Source organism: Sylvia atricapilla, chromosome 9, assembly GCF_009819655.1.
Source record: "Sylvia atricapilla isolate bSylAtr1 chromosome 9, bSylAtr1.pri, whole genome shotgun sequence".
Taxonomy (NCBI): Eukaryota; Metazoa; Chordata; class Aves; order Passeriformes; family Sylviidae; genus Sylvia; species Sylvia atricapilla.
This window is the reverse complement of record NC_089148.1, coordinates 26,412,348-26,427,926: the sequence shown is the minus strand read 5'-3', so window position 1 is coordinate 26,427,926 and position 15,579 is coordinate 26,412,348. Positions and strand designations below refer to the sequence as shown.

The 15,579-nt window shown below is 42.2% G+C and overlaps 1 protein-coding gene across 1 annotated transcript; it reads right to left on the bottom strand.

The window, feature by feature from the left end:
• Positions 1 to 587: 587 nt before the first annotated feature.
• On the bottom strand, positions 588 to 15,002 carry TM2D1 (TM2 domain containing 1). Its single transcript, XM_066325382.1, has 6 exons — positions 14,674 to 15,002; positions 13,341 to 13,414; positions 10,767 to 10,875; positions 6,339 to 6,430; positions 3,579 to 3,652; positions 588 to 2,360 (listed from the first exon to the last, which is right to left on the bottom strand). The coding sequence occupies exons 1-6, from the start codon at positions 14,790 to 14,792 to the stop codon at positions 2,250 to 2,252; spliced, it is 579 nt and encodes a 192-aa protein (XP_066181479.1). The 5' UTR covers positions 14,793 to 15,002; the 3' UTR covers positions 588 to 2,249.
• Positions 15,003 to 15,579: the final 577 nt, after the last annotated feature.

The following is a 15,579-nucleotide window of genomic DNA, read 5'->3' as shown; positions in this document are numbered from 1 at the left end:
GTCCTGGTTGTGGAGGCAGAGCAGTGTGAGTACCCCTGGATCCAAATGTGGGCTCCAGCAGGGAAGGATCCCAGAGCAGGGATGGATCCCAGAGCAGGGAAGGATCCCACAGAAAGGAAGGATCCCACAGGAGGGAACGATCCCACAGAAAGGAAGGATTCCACAGAAAGGAAGGATCCCACAGCAAGGAAGGATCCCACAGCATCTCTGATTTCCTGGACTGGCAGACACATCTCCTCTCCCTACACAAACACTGCAGCTTGGACCAGCAGCTCTTTCTCTCTGCTGGCTTCTTGGCTTTTGGGATTAGCAATCTCATGGACCTCGTGGAACTGAAATTGTATTTTCATCTGATTCACACAAAACATCTCCTGGGATTTTTTACAAAGCACAACCCGGATTGCTGAAATCACCAAGTCAAGCCCTGTGCTACTTGTACACCTGGAGACACATTTTAGAACGGAATCTTGTGTGATAAGTTGCCCAAGGCTATTTTTTTATTAAAACATCCATGACATCTTCCTATTTTCACAGCTTCATTATCAGCTTCAGGGCTGAAAAAACAAAGAGCAGACAAGTCTCAGGACGATCTTAGACAGGAGATTTTATTTGATTCAAACATCTATTTTCCATCCACTTCCTGTCTGTTTTTCAAAGTATTTCAGGGAACAAAACTGATGAGCACAAAGAGCATTCAGTGAGAGAGAGCGCAAAGGGAGACAGAACAAATATCAGGCAAGGGAATGGAGCTGACAGAGTGTTCTTGTCTCTTTGAACCCACAAGGAAAATTCATGGCAGGAAGGATTCCAAAACCACATCTTTCTTGTGTGAAGGAAAGAATTAACTTTAAGAACAAAGTATTCCTGGTGGTTTATTCTCATTACGTGACATGTCAGGTTATGCTGATTTGGGGGGAAAAGAAACAGGATTTCTTTACAAAGCTTTCTGTGCACTGGGCTTAATGTGGGTTAAAAAGAGCCTAAACCCCACAAATTGTGCTTTCATAAATGCATTTAGGAATCTTATTTTTGGGAAATCCCTTAAAAATATAGTTTGTGGATATATTAATGACAAGTTGAAAGTTCCACCTGAAAAATAAAAAAATAGCCAAAATTTTGGTTCAAAAAAAGAAAAAAAGATTACACTGGAGTTGCTATGGCGTGGGTTTCTCCCTCAGTTAGTGCCAGTTTTCATTAGAAGGTGAAGAGTGTGCTTAAAATTGGTCAAATAGCATGAAGATTTTGCTGACATGTTTTCTGTCTGTGTGTACATACTTTTCCTGAAAGGAACATCCAGTGAAATCCTGGTTGTCCAAAAGACTTTGGTCAAACAGCTTTGAAAGACACTGAATTTATTGCACTGAAACAAAACTGACCCAAAATAAGAGCCTTTTAAGGGCTTTAGTAGTACAAAGAATTCACTCTTTTGACACTCTGTAGCTGTAAAACAAGCACACCAATTTATTTTCAGAAAAAAAAAGTATTTATTTCAATATGGATGGTTGCAAGAGAGGAAAGAAAAAAAAAATCAAAAGGAGCAGAAAAATTATTTCTTTTTCTAACCTCAGGGCACCCTAACATCCACCCTCCTTTTATGTGATGTGTAATCTACAGTTCTATTTTTTATGCATCCATGTTTTTACTGTTGATCAGCACTTGACCAAATTTTGCAACTTGACCAAAATTTAAAAAAATAATTGTTTCAATTAACAGTATTTCACAGGCTACACCAAGCCTAAGATTTAGGGCTCCCTGGGTTTTAACAGGATGGGAAAAAAGGCATTTGTGTGGTTGGGGATATTTAAGTTAATTTCCAAACTGCCACATGGACAGGCTCCCAAGTGTAATCCTGGCCCATCCATGCTAAAAGTCTTATCACTTTCAATGGAATAAATATCAGCATATTTATTATGAACAACTCTCTCTGCAGCTCTCTGTAACGCTCTAAATGACACAGACACATCAGTGCAAATTGCAACAGTCTGCACGTTTCACAGATGATGTAACTTAGCAACAAGCCCCCTGCTCCCAGAAACAGAGCAGTCCCAAAGTTCCACCTTTGAGGTAAACTTGTTCACGGGAGGAACTTTCACATTTTATCATCTTCATTCACCGTGCGTTTGATATTTCATTCTGACGAGGGGTGATCAGGAAATCCTCAGCAATTCCAGCAGACCCACTGGATGATGCAGCTATAAAAACAAACAGCACCTCTGGATTTGTGCCACTCCCTGCCAGAGTTAGGGATGTTAGGGATAGGTCTGCATTTTCCTGAAGGTTGCATTGGTGATGGTGAGCCGGGTCAGCCTGGCCCCGTAATAATCGATGATGTAACTGGAGCCGTCGGAAGGGCCAACAATCTGCAACAGGAAAAAAAAAAAAAAAAAAAAAAAGAACCAAGACTTTTCAATATGAAGTGAAATATATACTTTGTGCTAATGTCTCAATTACTGCTAATTTTCCCATCATAAAATTAGTCATGCTTAATTAGTCAAACAGAAAGTAGATTTATTTTGAAGTTATGCTGCAGTTTAACTGTTTTAGTGAGCGCTGTCTCAGAAGGAACATTTCCCCTGGGCTTCTAATCAACCAAATTACACAGCCAGGCACTGGGACTCGGCTAATCCGATGAGGATTTGAGGCACAAAACCAGCCTAACAAATGAGTGGGCTCCAAACCACTTTTCCTGAACAAAGGAGGGTCGGCAGCAGAGAATTAGGCTGATGACAAGTGTCTTTGAAATACTGAACAGGTAACGAATGAAGAGGAGGAGGAAAGATCATGGAGTTTTTGTTCTGGGAGTGCTAAATTGATGTGGAGGCACCAGGGAGATCAACAAGGAGAGATGAAAGATACTCTCAGCTGGATCTCTAAGTGCTCTGAGGCAAGATCACTGCGACAGCAGAGAAGGAATTTGGGAATGCACACAAAAGACAAGATATAAAGTGCAGGCTTTTAAAATATTTTCCTACAAACCCCCAGAAACAACTCCCATATCCACAATGGATTTTGAGTTCACCAGAGCCGATTTGCAATTCATGCTAAATGGCTGTGCCGATGAATAAAACAATTTGGCAATTTCATGATGTCACAAGATGTCACTCCAGCTGGGGATTTAACCCTCCTGAATCCCTCAGTGACAGCCCTCAGCTGATGTGGGACTTGAATCTGGGGGAGAGGTGGAAAATGGAAGTGGCAATGTCTTCTTTCATCAGCATGAAGCACAGGCAAACGCAGAACCTGAGGATTCTGGGAACAGCAGGACATCCCATGCTGAGTCCAACACTCTGCCTCACATAAACAAGTTCTGACCACTTGAATTTATGGTGCTACAGCTTCCAAGCTATTCCTTGTCAGTGTTTATAGATGGCTAATCTAAGTTTTAATTCCAACAGCAAATACATTGATATTTTGTGTCTATATTCTACAACATCAATCTACAAACACAGCCAAAATGAATGCCTTGATTTTTCAATATCCAATGGTTCTTAAGGCCAAAATAGTAACAAAGTGTTAGTAATCAAATCAAAGCTTTAAAAACCACAGATTTGTATCTTGTTTTGAAAGCCCTGACTTACCTGCATTGAAATAAGTATGAAATCAATTAGGCTCCCAATTCCACAAAACCCTACAGTGCAGAACTTTAACAAACCTAAAAAAGAAAAGTAAAATTTAATGTAGCTTTAAGCAATCACTGGGCTTTAATCACTGGTGGCAATCCCATCCAAACTCGCCCCTCATCCCACAAAATCTATGTGTTTTATATATATATATATGTAGACCTAAAATTAAACTTCTTTAATTATTAGGAGAAAAACCAAACCACATATTCATATATCTACATCATAAACACACTTTAAAGATCTTAAATATTAACCATTTTGTCTTAACATCTAAACATTCTTAAACAAGGAGAGGCAAACGTTGATCATCAGGTTACTGAAATATTCCTTTCGCTTAGGCACAGACAGAAAAATCCCAACTTGAGCTGCAAAATTTGATTATGAATAGAAAGAGACTTTCTACCACCTCATGAGCTGCAGCACATACTGATTTGATTTTTAGAACATGCAACTTTCGAAAACAATCCTTTGTATAATTTTTTTGGTTTTGCTGAAACATTAATTTCTTTTGAATATATATAAAAATATATAAACACTTCTTTTTAACTAGTATTCAAAAATGTTGGGTTTTATAGAAATAAATGAAAGATTAATAGAAAATATATGGGAATAGCAACTGACAGATGAATGTTTTATTGCAAGGCAAACTTCATTTGGAAAATACCTTCAGAAAAAAGAGGCTGCCTTAAAATTTATTTTTTTTTAATATCAATAGTCTCTTGTACAACGAATGTAATCCAGAGATTTAATATATAATATAATACTCATAATACATACTATATATATTATGAGTATTATTTTAGGGCAAGATTTTGGTTAATCCCCTCTCTCCAAAGCACCAAGGTGTCCAACAAAGCACCTCCTCTCCCCCAGGGCTGTTTATGGGGTTGCCCATGGGGCAGAGGAGGGAAGGAACTGCATCCACTCTGCAGGAAGAGCATCCCACTGCCTGGATTTGTCTCTCAAGGAAGAAAAGCCCATGTGCATCCTTCCCTGTGAGGCCCTGGCACAGGTGCCCAGAGGAGCTGTGGCTGCCCCTGGATCCCTGGAAGGGTCTGCACAAGGAGCTCTGCACAACCTGACCCAGTGAAGGTGTCCCTGCCCCTGGAATGTGCCAGTTGGGATTTTAGGAACCCAGCACGTTTCTTATCACTGCTCCAGCTCCACTTTACTAAAGGAATTGGATGGAGGAGAACTGTTTCTGAACCTGCCATTTATTTCTGGAGTGCAGGGTAAAGTTGAGTTTTTATTCTGCCTCCTCACTTCCCTCCCTACAAGCAGATCACACTGAGAAAATAAACTGCTCTGAAGCACAGAGGGAAAAAATAGTGTTGTTCTACAGTAATAACTCCTGGTTTGCTTCACAGTGTGTGGGAGAGGAAAAGGCTGCCTTCCTGATTTCTTCATACTCAATAGCTTGTTTGTATTTGTGTGCTCTCTAAACAACAGAGAAGGGGAAAAAAAAACAAACCAAAGAGCTTTTACAGTCTTCATTACACTTGCAAAAAAGATATCAATGCTATTAACCTTTCTTAACCATTTTTTACCAAGACACAGACGATCTAAGAAATCCCTAATCAGCCACTGTAAAGGAATCCAATGAGTTGAATTTTATTCTTTTCTACTCTTACCTATTTGCTTTTTCATTCTTTACCTTACAAAAGATTGAAAATTTGGCTTTGGAAGAGTTTAATTTTAAATATTAACTTTGGCTACTGGCTACAGTATAATCCAGTAGGGTTAAAGCATCAGCCATAAAGAACGTCTGCAAAAAACTGAAAGATTTATGAATTTACATTACCACAATATATTAAAAATAATTACTGCAAATTGTTATCCCAAATCCAGTAGTACAACTAAATAATGCACCTTATTGACTGCTTTCAAAAATGCATCATATTGTGACACAGATGGACAAAGTAAATGCTAACTACAGAATCTCAGGCATAAAAGATATGTATGTTATTCAAGATTATAGAGAAGGACAGATAATGTCATTAAAAAGAGTTGGCATTTAATGGGCAGAAACTCAAAATTTCTGGCTGAAGTGACAGCAACACATACAGCTTTTTCCACATCATTGCTCCATCCTATCTATACTTAAATTCACTCCCTTTGTCCAGCTCAGAAACAAGGCCAGTGAAGCCATAATAAGGCATTTCCATTACTTTAAAGCCAGTGGCACCATCATCCTGGGAAAGAGGTCCAAAAACCAGAGAGAGGTTTTATTAAAAGTCCCAGCTTCTGTAGAATTGTTATTAATACCATGAGTTATCTTGAACGTGTGCATTTGCCAGAATAAATTTCATCTCCCAAAACACCGGGTTTACTGTAAAATTTGTCCATTTTATTCCTGGTGAAGTCAAGTCTCATTTAAGGATGGCCCATAGGCAAAACCACTTCTGCTCCAGTGCCTCACAAAAAATGCTGTGGTAAAACATCAATGCAAAGCAAAACTTTGAGTAGCAATAACCACACCTGCTTATTAGGATTTTATCTGCTGGACATTACATCTCCATTTGTCACCACTCCAACAGAAGAGCAGGATGAGGATAATGCAGCATTTTATCTCACTTGACCATGAAGTAAGGATTCTAGTTTTAAATATTAAAACTGTGACTGTCAGCCTTTGTTACTCGAGATAGGAGCACACACATACAAGTCAGTCATAAGAATAAGATTTACCTCAAAGAAAAAAATAAAGAATTGACTTACCTAATGCAGGATATCCTAGATAAAATCTATCTGCTCCCAGCCATCCAAGAAATAAGGACAGAGCCACTGCCACTTTGTAGGAGTATCCATTTCTGCCAAAAGAAACAAGCAATGTAGATAATGACTGCAAAATATATCCACTCATACTTTTGACTGTTACAGTAGTGACTCATTTTCCTGCTGCTCTGGTTTAAAAAAAAAACAACAGACTTGTTATTTATCTTCAATTAATGGCCATGGAATTGATAATATTAAGCTTTCAAACTGGGAAGGCATCCCCCATAAAGGAACCTCAGCTGCTGCAACTCAAGTGTACTCTTGCAGAATACAGATTATTCTGAAACTAAATGATGATTTCCTGTCAAGACATAATTCAGTTGCTGATCCATCCCCAGCTCCACAGAGCACTTCCTAAAAGCTCAGCCCTACTGAGACAAGGCCAGGAAGGCAGGAGGTGTGTGAATACTGTCTGCAGGCATTAGTCTCACACGCAGCCAAATGGAGAGGAACAGGACAGGCAGGTGAGATGTCAGCAGAGACAGTAATTGCCACGAGATCTGAAGGAGAAATGAACCATGGCCACCGGCTAAAGAAGCTGCAGGAAGGATTCCACAAAAAGAGGAAGCCATAGATTCACTCATTGCACTGTAAATGGCACAAAGTCACAATGAAAAGAACCGTTGACAGCACAAAGGCGCACGGGGGTAGAGAGAGGCGCTCTCAAGTTAAGCTTCCCATGGTTAGTCATACAAAATAAACAGATAGAACAGACTTCTTCAGATTTATCCTAATTGGAACCATCCTTGCCAACAGCTGGAGCAATGCAGCCACCAAACCACCTGTTAGTGCAGTCCCTGCTGGAGGACTTTGCACTAATAAGGGAGCTAAAAACATATCGCCCCCAATGCTGGAATTGCTGCCTGGGCAAACAGCGAGCTCCTGAGCAGCAAACCCAAATGTAATTAGAACTGAAAAATATTCAATAATTCACTGTTTTGATACGTGCACTACGACGTGCCAGCAATTATTTAATAGGCCCAAATTAAACTCTTGGTTGACAGTTGAATAAAACAGTCTCAAAAAGACAGTAGCTGACAAAAGTCCAAGCACTTTTATTAAGCATTTTCAATGCCAAGTAGAGACCTGCCTTTTTTGCTTATTATCTAAATTTACTGACTTTAAAACCTAGTGGCAACATTAAATGATTAAATCACGACTCTTACCTCAGTATTTGTTACTTGGTGTTTATTAGCAACACGGAACACACAGGGCATTCCTGGAACTTAATGTAACGTAAATTATCATCTTTAGAACTGTCTTGTTTCCACTGTAAGGAACAGTAATGGGTTTATTTAAAACTTGAGGTACAATGTTGGAAATTGTTTATCAGCTACAAAGTGTCAACAGCCCTCCAAGGACACTAAGGCATAAAAAGAGCTGTTACATAAAAAAATGGGAACACAGTTTAATTTTGCTCCTGATCACAACTAGTAATAAACTGAGCCCTTGCCTATGCACTGAGATGCTTCTGAAAGCACAACAGTTTCTGCAGCCTCACCAACATCAAACTGACGGGCAGAAGAAATCCAGTAGGAAGGGGAAGCATGAGAACACTGTAACAAACAAGGCTACATCCACTCTGGTGTTTCCTTTGCCTTACTCCTTCAGATCAAAACATGCACAAAGAGTAAACCAGTGAGTAGGAAAATTACACATCCTGGGCATCTGAAGGAATTTCTACAATTGGGTAAAAGATGCAATTTCTTGTCAGTTCCTCTTTTGATTTTCTCTTGCTCCTCAGCCTCACCTAACCTTTATTTTTTTCTGCCTGCATTTCTTCCAGCTGCCATGGTAAAAACTTTTCCTCCCAGCTCTTGCACAGCAGTTGACAAGAGCAGGTGCTGCTGTAGGTTGCTCTTTCAGGGTCTCTTGGCTCTGCTCAAAGACCTGTCCACACTGAACCCCACGAATTTCCCAGAGAGTCATTCCATGGCCTCCCTTCCTGGAACTGTAACACTTGAACAATGGACATTTCAACTCTGCAGCATCAAGGCCTGCACATATTAAGAAAAATATATGATAGATGCCAATGGGGGATTCTAGAATCTGGCCAAAAAATAAGATCTACCTCAAATATATCTGATTAAAGCCAAACCTAAGCAATCTTGACTCCCAGTACTTCTTTGTTGGCAACCTTACAAGCTTTTCCTTGAATTATTCCTGGGGTAACTGAACTTGAACACATCCACTCACACAAACACGTAACATCTCCTGGTCTTGCTCTAAAATAACTGAATCTCAGAACTTAGCCAAAACTAAATCACATTTTTGGCTAAGGACAACCTGCTGATTTGTCCTTCACAAAAGCTGGGGATGAAGATTCAACTGCTGTCCTCATGCTGGGACAGTGCTGCCATGGGAAGATGCCTTCTCAAACTGATTTTCTGGCTAAATGATGTGCAGTTACTTCTACAGTTACAGTTTCTATCAAAACTCAGTACAATGCTGGAAAATCTCCAAAAAGCAGGGCTATTGTTGTAATAGTAAGCTGGAGATTCCTGCTTAAAACAATATTTCTAACACTTAGGTAACATTCAAAGTGCCTCATAAAAGGTTTATCAGTGACTGGACCACTTTTAAATAAGTGTGCAGATGAAGGATGGTGATATTAATCTTGCTGCCATTTTTTACTGGTTTTAGGACATTATGAAGGACACGCTTGTATAATTCTATCTACATTCACAGTGGTATTTTACTGGAATTTTCAGGGCAAAAATTTCTCTTTCTGCCATGCCAGCAGTTGTGGGGCTGAAAAAGTCATAGCAAGTTCTTTTGGCAGTGTAACCATTGATTATTCATCATAAATAATAGTCATGATCAAGTAACAGATACTGTAAGAAGGATGACATTTCTCTGCCTACAGACATGGATTTTAATAAATAAATGCAAAGAAAAGCTATCTTTAAAAAGTGTTTCTAGAGAATATACTAAACCAAAAATACATGTATACAAAAAACCTCCAACCATAAGAACTACCATCTACTCTAACGAGAAAGCAATTTCATTAAACTAGTATAGCTCATCTTCTCCTCAGCCCCCATCACAGATGGGACTGAAACACAATTGTTTCTGGACAAAAATGTGACTGACGTCTACTTTGCTGGCATTTAAATCTGATTAGATGTAATAATATGTTTTCTTCAGTTTGCTGAGCTTTGACTGCTGAGAAGACTAAATGCAGAGAAAATATTTACAAAACTAAGAGGCAGAGCTGTACTTCTGAGTTAGGCAAATCACTGAGCAGCAAGCAGCACCATCAGAGTTATCTGCCCACTGGAGTGACAGGGAGTACCCAGTTCTACTGGAGTTTGAATTTCCAAGGATTCCAGTAGGACAAAAGAGAAAGGTTCCAGTGTGAATCCCAGGAAAAGAGGAAACAAATGGTAGTGACAGGTGCTGGCTGGTCATTAGCACTGGCCAGTTGGAACATTTATTGGTATCCAGAGCTCTCCTTCACTCACAAGGTGCTTTAGAAAAAACGAGGTCCATCATTCACATACCAGAAACAGGCTCTTAAAAGACAGAGTGAATTGGATTAAATACAAAAGTTGTTTCAAAACAGAGAATTAATTTCTCATACAGATTTTGGGGGGAACTGCAGAGATCCTGAAGCTCCCCTAAAATTCATGCATAACAGAACTTCAGCTGCAGCTACAGGCAGAGTTTAAACTGGCATGAGGCACTGAGCAGCACAGCCCTGTCCAGCCCTCCTTTGTCCTCTCTGGTTTATCCTTGAGTCACCCTCATCCCTGCGCTGGCACGAGCACTTGAAGCCACTGGACTGTGACTCAAACTGGGGAACTGATCCAAGGCAGCTCCCTGATGTCCTGGGGTCTGTCAGGGAAGGGGATGGAGGGTGTCCCCAACAGCTCCTGCCAGCAACTGCACTGATTTTAAGTACACATGAAACATGGCCTCAGCATCTAGAGCGAAATTTTGCCAAACTGAAGTACAAATTAAAGCAACGGTGAAAGAATAAGGTAAAGCAAAAACACAAACATAACTAAAAAAAAAAAAAAAAACAAACAAAAAACCCATCCAAAAAACCACAAAAAAACCCCAAGAAAACCCAAAAAAAACCAAAACAAAAAAACCCCCAACCAGAAAGATTTCCCTAGAGCAACATTTAGAGCAAACTGGTCCAGTGGAAGGTGTCCCTGGCCATGGCAGGGGGACAGAATGAGATGGGCTTTAAGGTCCCTCCCAACTCAACCCTTGCCATGACCCTGTGTTGCATCCTTGTAGTGTTTATTACAGGATTAACTACTGGGGAAAACGTGCATGGCTGTTTTACTTCTATTCTCCTTCTGCCAACACCTCATACAATTTTGGACAAACTTCAGTTTTTCAAAAGCAAAGAGTACTCACACATTGCGACACTCAATGGGCTTGTAAAATCCAACTTCGTGTCCCGTGAAGACTTTCTCTATGCCAAGGTGATCTTTGCAAGTAATATTTGGTGCTGGCAGACATTGAACTGAGGACAAAAAGTGATTTGATTTTAAGCTGACACTCAGAGCAGTTTTTCTGACAACACACAAGTGAAACTAATTAAGTTCTACTGTGCAACAGTTCACACACAATTACTTGCTTTAAAATATTTTTTAAGCCTGTCCCACCTCTAACTTGTAGTTTTTCCTCGCTACATGTTAAGAAAAATATACAAACTAATTGGTGCCCAAATTCTCCTGTAATTTCCACTCTGGCTTCAAAATGAGTCAGTGAGAAATCTGAAGCTGACACACAGAAAACATTTTCATCATGAGAACAGTCAAATATTGGAACAAGTTGCTCAGAGAAGTCATGCCATCACCATCCCTGGAGGTTTTCAAGGTCTGATTGCACAAAGCCCTGAGCAACCTGGTTGGAATTCAGTGCCAACACTGCTTTGAGCAGGAGGTTGGACTGTGCAACTTCCTGAAGGGTCTCTCTACCCAAATTATTCCATTATTCTTGACTCTTAGGGGAATCAAAGTGGAAATCACAGCAGAAAGTCACACCTGCTAAAGTCTGCAATATACTACCAGAATATTAGTCACTCTCCAATGCTGCAGTCTGTTCTTTTGAAGGAAAAAAATTCAGTCCTTAACCCACTTTCTATCAGCTTTCAGTACTTGTGAGTCCTGTTGGTTAATTCCAACAAAACTGCAAGCCAGGTTTAACATTCTTTCCAGATTTTCCAGTAATGCACACAGGCAAGAGATGGATTTCTTTAATGCCTATCCGTATTGCATGGGGACAAAAAATAAAATAAGATTTGAGTTTATGTGTGGACTTAACTTCTATAAAATCTTACATGGATTTTATATCCCATCCCTGGAAGTGTCCAAGCCCAGGTTGGACAGGGCTTGGAGCAGCCTGGGATAGTGGAAGGTGTCCCTGCCCATGGCAGGGGGTGGAATGAGATGATCTTCTAAGACCCTTTCCAACCCAAATCATTCCAAGATGCTACTGATCAATGAGCCTAATCTAAGGCAATTAAAAAATACACATGGTTTCTTGTCAAGAGAATTAAGCAAAAAAGTTTTTTTCTGTTATTAGAAGAAACCCAGCACAGTTAAAATATATTGATACAGGAAAGGCCACAGTTTTCCCCTCAGTGTCACTCCAAAGGCTTCAAAACTTCTCAATGACACAACTTGGATGCTGTGAATTAAATCCACGTTTGTCTGGGTGAGAGATCACAGAAAGTGATCAGAAATTGTAGTGCTTCAAGCATGATCCAGAAATTAACTTTTTCTTACGTAGGTAATACCAAAAAAAATAAGCAATTCAAATACTGTGGGGACAATCTAAAAACTGGTATGTGTGTGTAAAAATGCCACACAAAGAAACAGTGTTAATTAATTCAGCAACTTGTTCTACTCTGAAGCATCTCCTGTTCAAAAGTGCAGTGTATTAAATACAATCACATGGTAATTAGTTAAACAACTGATCATCCTGAGTAATGATCAATCTCAAACTATGCAGTATTTTTTCTGGTCTCTGACTGCCCATTTATATTCTGGGATACAATGTCAAAATTACGGAAAGAACTGAAAAAAACTTTTTTAAGGATCCATTGTGCAAAGTATTAACACCCAGTGTCAGAAAATATTTGGAAAACCTTCACTATCCCATTCAGCTTTTATAGGAAGCAAAATATGAAAGACAACAGGCACACACATAAATTTTGTTGACTCCTCATCCCTGGAAGTGTCCAAGGCCAGGTTGGACAGGGCTTGGAGCACCCTAGGACAGTGGAAGGAGTGTCCCTGCCCATGGCAGGGGTGGCACTGGATGAGGTTTAAGGTCCCTTCCAACCCAAACTATTCTGTAATTCCATGATTTTAAAACAGGGGTGCACATAAAGTGAACTTGCTGTGCCATCAAACACAGACTGTTTATATCTCAATGCCTGAGAACATCAAAGAAGTTAAGCACAGGTAGGAAACTCAGTAATCAGTTTATGAATTTTTCTGTTGTACTCTGAAGTATGTCAGAACTGAACATCAAATAAATGTGCTCTCAAAACAGAGCTCCATGCACCAAAACCTGGTGATGATGGAAGGCACTATGTTGCCTTAAGGAAAAAAACCCATAAAAATTAGAAGATTTTGAAGGCTGTTCTGTCACTTGTCAATTCTTTTAATAATTACATGCAAAATCAGTATGACAGGAATGGTTTGTTTTAATCACAGTAGTGCAGGACAGAGCCTAAAGGGTGTAACATACATTGAAGAGATTTACCAGAAACCTCACTTACAAAAGTACCAATCAGAGACAGTGTATTTATTCATTTTTAGGAAAGCCTCCAATCCACACAGTTGTTTTGGGCTTTCAGACGAATGATATTACTAATCCCATCTCTTATAAAGCTCATCAAGTAGATACACAAATGTGTAAATTGAACACTTCCTTAAAAAAACATAGTTAATCAACATATAAGTTAGAAATCCTTACCATATGCTGTGTGATTTGTGCAATTCATTGGTTCTTGTGTGCTATTGTCTATTTTAGGCTCATCACACATATACGTTCAGGTAATTGAGGAAAACAGTCTTCATATCAAACACTACAACAGGTTTAACAGTAATTTATTCCACCTTCTTTAAACCCCGAGGATTTAAGATGCACCTTGATGTTGGTGCCTACCCATCCCCCAAAAGAGGAGCAGCACATTACCATGCAGCAAATCTGCTAATCCAATTTAATACACCAATATATCGCATAAGCCCCACGTTTAATTAGTGCTGCAGTCAGCACTACCTAAAGGAACTACAGTATTTATCAGTCACAGCCTCTGTACTTGGAGGCAACAAGGTAGCACACGCCTCATCTGGTCTCCTTCCCTTATTTAAATACCACAGTGCCTTGAAATTGAGGCATTTGGTCGAGAAAATTTAATCTACGGGAACACACAAAATTCAACGAACGCCTGAAAACGAGCATCTGAAATGCCAGGAATTCGGTGCAGGAACAAACTGAGCAGGAACTGACTTCCAGAGGTCTCAACTCCCACAGCCAAGTAAAGCAGGAGATGAAGCAAGCTTTTCCAAGATTTACTTTCCTGACACTTTTGATCATCAAAAACTGTCAGCTGCCATCAACCAACATGTTCTGGGGAGGGCAAGAGGTGCTTTGGAGAGCCAGGAGCCTCACACCTCCTGCTCCTCGGAGCTGTGCAAGGCACAGAAACACATTTTTTTCCTGGTAAAATGGCAAAGTCTCGCTCCTGCAAATAATAAATAAGGCAGAGTGGGCTGTCATCCCATGGCAATCTCTTTGAAGGACACCCCAAGCACGGGCTGGGGCGCACACAGTACCGCCAGAAAATCACAAAATTAATTAGGCTGGAAAAGCGCTCTGAGACTATCGAGTCCAACCTGCGACTGATGCCACCCCGTCACCCAGATCAGAGCACTGAGTGCCACAGTCAATCGTTCTTTGAGCACTCCCAGCGATGGGGACTCGGCCACATCCCTGGGCAGCCCTTTCCAAAGTCTGAACACCCTTTCTGTGAAGAAATTCCCCCTGATGTCCAAATGAACATCCCCTGGTGCAGCCTGAGGCCGTGTCCTCAATACCCACAACCCTGAGAAGCTCTATCCCGCTCCTGCCAGCCGAGATCCCCTCGGGACTCCCAACCTGAGGTTTTCCACGATCCCCCCGCGCCCGGCCCGGCACCTCCCGGTCCCCACCGCCCCTTCCCCTCCCCACAAGCGGTGCCCCCCTCACACCGGGCCCATCGCCACAACCACCGCCCCCGATCCTTTCCCGGCCCCGATCAGGATATTGCCCCAGCCGCAGCTCCTCGCACTTGAGCGGCGGCTCCGTGCCCGCTGCTCCCTCCAGGGCTGCGAAGCAGAGGAGAAGCAAGACCACCGCCTCAGCCGCGCCGCTGCGGGCGGCCATGACGGGACCGCCGCCGCCGTCAGCTGACCCGGGGAGGAGCGGAGCGGCCCCGCCGCGGGGAGAACCCGCGCTGGCTGCGAGGAGAAACGGAGGGGGATCCCGAAGCGTTCGTGGCTTGCTGAGGGTACGGGTTAGGCTTTTGGAGGGGGTTGCTGAAGGGTTTTTTTGGGTGGTGGTAGGGGTGACCTCATTAAATATGGCGGGCGAGGCCGAGCTGAGGGCACAGCGCGCCCTCACTCAAGATGGCGCTGGCGGGGCCCGGCGTTGGGACGGGCGGGGTCGTGCCCCGAGTAAAGATGGCCGCGCCCGCCGCCGGCACCGGCCCCGCGCTTGCCCTCACTTAAGATGTCGGGTGTGAGGGCCCGCCGCCCCGGGGCGGTGCGGGGATGCTGGGGGAGCCCTGAGGAGCCCTGAGGAGCCCTGAGGAGCCCTGAGGAGCCCTGAGGAGCCCTGAGGAGCCCTGAGGCGGCTCTTGCGGCGGGGCTGGGGCCGCTCCCGCCGCTGCCACCGCGGGCGGGACTCGCCCTGGACCGAGCGGCGGGGCCGGGTGAGGGACGAACGTGAGGGAAACCCTCCTCGCTATAAACCACCCACGCCATAGCATTGACCCACCCGGCGAAATCGCACCTCTGGGTGTCCCCGCTGCTGTCTGGGATTTGCTGGGTACTTGAAAAATGTGTTGAAAAAGCCCAGCAGAAGTTAAAGGCGTGACCTGCCAAACCTGCTTAAGCCAGCCTGATGCATCCATCCCCTGTCATCCAGGTGGGCCTGGTGTCCTGGCACTGTG